Genomic DNA, 6325 nt, shown 5'->3' on the forward strand with positions numbered 1-6325 from the left:
CCTCTCTCTTTCTCTCTTTCTCTCTCTCTCTCTCCCTCTCTCTTTCTCTCCCTCTCTCTAACCTATCATCTCGACTCCCTCGCTCTCTTTTACCCGCCCACATTTTTTCATCGACTTGTATGACTCAGTTTTGCTACCCCTTTCATCATCCATTGAATGCATTTTCTGGTTTATTTGCTCCGCACACTGTGAAAGAGTCAGTGAGAAATTCGCTACCCGCGCGTTTTTAAAGCATACACAAACCTACCGTTATTTTGCGAAGCCAAATCGAATTAGATAGTAACCGGTTAAATGCAATAGGTGGCCATTCGCAATGGAAAATCAATAGTTTGCGGTTTATTGCCTATAATCACAGCTATATCGCTAATTCCTGCACCCGTGGCCGCCCTGGTTTCATGATTCTTCATAATATATTAAACACTCGGAGCACATTGTAGTTACAACGCCTACTGAATAAAAAATTGTTAATTTTGTAGATTGCCGCCTCCCCGCCTGGCTTTCATGCATCGAGAGTAGAATATACCGGCCGTGTCACGCTGTTACTTCGTTCGCACTGCCGCACTCTTCTTGTCGCAGTTTTGGTCGATGAATGATACTATTTGTCACTATCTCATTTGTCATTTGCAGAAAACGTCCGAGATTTTGCGCAGTCCCATTCACTTTGCGCAGATACCTAACCGTTAGACTTAATTACATCAGTATGCATCTGAATGGATGAGAGTATCCATCAGACCTCTGTCGACTGTATAAGTAGAAAGGGGGCGAGTGCAGACGAAGGATCAGTCTCCCGAAATATACTTGCAGAGAGGCACGGTAGTGGTTTTGCTGACGGTATGCATAATGTCAAGAGTCCATGATAGAGACTCTATAATATGGACTCTCTATGATATAGAGACTCTCTATTGTAGACTCTTGATAATATCAAGAGCTAATAATACCTAATATACCTAATATAATAAGGTATTATTAGCTCTTGATAATATCGATGCGTACGTCAATACATAGTTATAAAAACAAAGAGTTGAATTGCTGCTATACTATTATCATCACCAGCACCATCACAATCAGCACTATCCGCACCAACATCATCCTCACCTGCAACGATAATCAACAAGAACAACAACAACAACAACAACAACAACAACAACAACAACAACAACAGAGCAGCAGTAGTAGCATTAGAAGCGGAAGGAGGAGGAGGAGGGGGAGAAAAAGAAAACGATGAAGATGAGCACTGTAGTCAACACGATTGTTGTAGTCTATATACATGAATCCATATATAGCTCACCTCATCGCACATTGACAGCATCCGCCTTGTGCTGTCCAGCGACTGCAAGAGAAAAAAAGATAACAGTCATTACCACATCACCGTCAATGAATGAACAACGCACAGCAGTAGAGCAGAAACAGTAGTAGTAGCAGCAGCAGCAGCAGCAGCAGCAGCATCATCATCGGCTGCAGCACCAGCAGCACTGATATACGGCAGATTAGAACTCGGCGTGCCTAATCAACCCCTCCCCTTCCCCCCGCAAATATAAGGACTACGCGAAGATTCGAACTCGTCAAGGTCATAATCGCAGACGGACTCCGTGGCGGAGACTACGATCGTCGGCAGACGTCGCGATTTGGCGACGATGCGACACTTGTCGGCGCATGCCCGCGTGCGAAACTAGCCGCATGTCTAGATCTGCCGCACCGCTGATCACGACGTTTCAATTGCATACACCGGCGAGAGGTGAAGCGCGATTTCAGCGACTCGTCATCGAGCTTAGCCAGGCTCCTCGCGTTCGTTCGGCGTCTATATACAATAAATACAGAGCAGCAGCAGCAGCAGCAGCAGCAGCAGCAGCAGCAACAGCAGCCGCCGCCATGCATGCACGCACACACGCACGCACGCACGCGGGCGTATTGCTTACGAAGACATTTGCAGAGCATCGCTTAATCCGATTTTCGCTAATTTTGCATCGAATGACGCATTTTCGTATAAGCGCGGCAAGCGAGCCGCCTAAGGACAAACTGCCGACAATGTAGCACTGTACGCGTCGACCGCAGTGTCGGCTTTAACCAAACGGAAAACTGATGATAATGAGAACCGTCTTTCTCTTCAGTTTTCCAGCGACTTTCAAAAAAATTCGTCATGTTAAGTATGCTAGGGGCATTTTTGTCCTTAAATGAACAGATTGTCTGCATTGTAATCTTACACATACATTAATATTATCAAGTCCATAGTAGGGAATATTTTCTTTGATATTATCTAGACAGAATTACCTACAACTTACACGTACTGTTATTTGGTACCAAAAAGTGACGATGAAAACTGTCTTGTGATGACAAAACTTAAAATCTACCGTACATATATATACAATATTCAGAGGCAGACCATTCTGCCTTTGATGCGTTCCCCCAGAATTGGGTTATTCTCTCAATTCCTTTCACGATCTGTGTTCACTCCAAGATGAGCTCATTCCCATGGAGCTGCCTGCAGTGACCGATTGAATCCGCTTGGTTTATGACGTCTGCTACGGCCGTCTAATTAGCTTTGTGTGTAAACCAAACATCACTTGCGTCATCGCGACTTTCCAATTACGTCATCAATACAACGCTTTAGCATCACGAGCAACAATCTGCACAATCTTATAAGATTTCATCATTTTACGGGATTTTATTATTAACATTTATATCATAACCGGTTTATTAATACATATATATATATATATATTACCACAGTACACTCGACACGCTTGTGTGCAGCGCATATACAAAATTGTACTACACGATAATATATGTACACTGCCTGAAAAAGAATCTGACGTCGCAAAGTGACGCGAATATTTTTTCCAAAAAAGTACATACGAGTACAACCTTCGAGACGAATGGTACAAACAGCATATTTTCCTTGATGTTTCTTAAAACACATTCAACGCTGCCGGTGTTAACAATGCACCTACCGCCCTGCGCTGGGATTTTCGCGTTTTTACCTCGTATTCACTTATTGATTTACCACATTTCCTTTGCAGGAAAGCTAAGTAAACTGACACATTTACTCTGCATGGATGTTATCTCACCCGTACACGTTCAAATATTATGGAAATCGTTCCCCTTCATAATAATATTGATATGAAAACAGGGCAAAAACGGACATTTCGTGCATTTTCGCCTCAAATGCCACCACACGAATGGATTTTCGAGTTTTGTTACGATAATATTCGACAGTATACTATTTTTTCCGGTAAGAAATATGACAACGCTTACACATGTGTGGGGTATGAACCTTGTTTTGTGTTTCTCCATGCAAAAATACCTCGAAATTTTACATACTACACAGTTATTATATTATATACCGTTAGGAAAACGGTAAACAAACCTTGTTGAACGGACTTTAGCCCCGAATTTACCTTGAGTTTCAAAACTCGTAATTTCATGTTCGAATCAACGGTAAAGCTTTGTACTCGTTAGTTCATGTAAGAAAACTGCCCCTGTTTAATTTCTAGGTAGGTAGTGCCTGCCATTTGTTGGAAATCAGAGAAACAACAAGTGCCGCAGTGCGACAGGGCTCATCTGGTGTCTGGTGTTCTGCTGATAAATTCATTTGTGCATAGCAAGACGTTTTATACATATCTTCTTTATTCTTGTTTGACTTTTGTAGCCAATTGGAACAAATATATCAGCTACACTTTCGCACCCACCTAATCTCTATGCATTGCAGACACATGTGCCTGAGGTATTGCGCAGCCCACAACTATTCGGAAGACGTGCCAGCACAGGCTGCCCCGTCGTTTATTGCCTACGACACCCGAGCATTCACTGATTTAGCCTTCAGGGTGCTATAGACAGACTGCTTTAGAACATAATATGATTTAAGAGCGTAAACCTTGTTCAACCAACATTTGCCTTTGCATAAACTGTGCAACTGTAACCTCACATTCACACAGGTATGGGCTCTAATAATAGCAAAAGCAGTTCAGTCTGTTAACAGTCAACAAATCAATGTTTAACCCTCCTCTTAGAGGCAAAGGGTTATCCAACAACTACTCTTCGCATGTCAGCGGAAAGTACATTTTCATGGTCCCTTTCATAAAGCACTCAGAAAGGTAGGTCACACGCTGAAACAAAAAAGTTTTCATCGCTCCGTCAACACATGTCCTCAGAACATGTCTAAATCTGCCCCTGTGCGCCCATTGACCTTTGACCTGTGACCTCCAATTTCGGCACAGTGATGGCTTTTCTACTAATGATGCTGTGCAGCGACTATCACGAGCATAGTCGACGCCAGTTATTAGATTATGCCGCAATTGTAACTGCATTCCTCCCTATACCTAAGTAGAGGAAATGTTCCCTCTTCCTTTTACATTTGATAAAACCTTTGGCCTTGACCCCCGCTTCGGACATACCCAACTGTTTTCGGATCCCCCCGCGCCCATGTCCGAATTCGTGAACGTACGTCGAAGCGGTTTAGATTTTGTGCCCAACTGTTGAGCATCAGGCACGGCCGAACGGCCGGGAGACAACGACGCACGGACGGACGCCACGCTCAATCGATTCTACAGAGCGCATTCTGACTATGTCCAGAATGAGCATAAAAACGAACAATCTACCACGACTGACTCTGATCCCGGGGTGCGTTTTGATTGTTCCCACGAGCTGACTCGTGGATCCGCGGGGAACGTGTTAAAAAAGAATGTGACCCGACAGCCAATAAACTGATTCGTTACGGGCTCTTGCTGAGACGTATAATGTCGTCAATAATAAATAACTGCGCGTATACACAGCTTTCTGCCTCTATCTGAAGACTCAGCGGGAGGCGAATTACGCGTGAGGCGATAGAGCCGCCATGATACACACTATTACAGCTTCCTTCTGCAAGCGTAGCATTAACCTACGCTTATATTTATTATAGTAGTAGTAGTAGTAGTAGTAGTAGTAGTAGTAGTGGTTCTAGACTGGCACAGCATGTCCATTCCTGAATTCAAGTTACCATGTAAAAGTGCAAGAACAGGGAGAGGGTCTCGCGAGAAACAAGTGGCATCAACACGTAACCGCGTCAACACGATGTAAACAAACATTTTTGTGTGAAAATAATGACCTATACGAATGTTCTGAGACATTTTAGCCCTACTTTAGGCACTTTTGTTATTTAGACTTTTCTGTTACGCAAGCAATACCAGTAAGTTTTAGATATATTTGAATTATGACTGGTTTAAAGACACATACCCACGAAAGTTGCTTTTTGCGTAACTCATCGCGTGTAGTAAGAAAACTCCTGTATAAATAATAAATATAAGCGTGGGCTAATGCTACGCTTGCGGAAGGAAGCTGTAAAAGTGAATATTAATATCATAGTCGGAAAAAAACGAGACCTGACAGTCAGGAATCCCTGCTTTAACAGGGGAGCGGGGGCCTGACGCACATCTTCTCCCACTGACCCAGATTTGATGAGCTGACACAGACGACTACACGTGGCAGACGAGAAGTCGGCGACGTCCTTGCCATAGCTCATAAGTTGGCTATTCATTCGCGGCGACTTGGCGGCCAAGGTCCGGCGTAGCCGCATTCTAGGCACGCCTCACGTGCGCCTGTCATGCAATTCCCCACCGCAGCACGGTGATTAGCTCTATACTTTCACAATAGTGTGCTTCTAATCATAAGAGGCAGTTAGCGTGACCATATACATATATATATATATATATAACCACATCATGTGAGCAGATAATTGGCAGTTACTGTAGTGAGAGCCCTGCGTGAAAAAGAACGACTGCACCAGAATATATATATATATATATATATATATATATATACCAGGAGATATACGTATATAATACGTTATGTACACACGATATACACGATGTACAAATATTATTATCAAATAACCTTCATTATATAGGTCCATCTAATGATGAGAGTTATTACATGCCACCCGGACCTTTAGTTAATCTGACGACAGAACAGCTAATATCATGACCTGCGTTTCCTTCCGTCCACGCGTCCGTTATAGCAATAGCGACAGCACATATAAACGGCTTCACACACACACACACACACACACACACACACACACACACACACACACACACACACACACACACAGTAGCCGCCTCTACCTCACACATACACACGTACTGCAATCGCGCTCGTAAACAAACACGGACCGCTCCTTGTTTTTCTTCCCGCGTGATCATGTCATTGATTATAGGGAGTAGAAAAAAATTGTGAAAACTGGACGCATCTGTGCGTCTCTCTCTCTCTCTCTCTCTCTCTCTCTCTCTCTCTCTCTCTCTCTCATCCTTCCGCTCTCTTTCCCTTCGCTTCTTTCTATCTCGTTCTCTTT

The 6325-nt window shown here is 43.4% G+C and overlaps 1 protein-coding gene across 1 annotated transcript in view; it reads right to left on the reverse strand.

The window, feature by feature from the left end:
• The window catches only part of LOC106806994 (synaptosomal-associated protein 25-like), a gene marked incomplete in the record, with an annotated part of 123821 nt that overhangs the window by 24659 nt on the left and 92837 nt on the right, over window positions 1-6325 (reverse strand). Inside the window, 1 exon segment of the mRNA XM_014809190.1 lies at window positions 1289-1330. Within this exon segment, the coding sequence (XP_014664676.1) occupies window positions 1289-1330 (42 nt within the window).

This window comes from Priapulus caudatus, unplaced genomic scaffold (genome assembly GCF_000485595.1).
Source record: "Priapulus caudatus unplaced genomic scaffold, Priapulus_caudatus-5.0.1 Scaffold189, whole genome shotgun sequence".
Classification (NCBI taxonomy): Eukaryota; Metazoa; Priapulida; class Priapulimorpha; order Priapulimorphida; family Priapulidae; genus Priapulus; species Priapulus caudatus.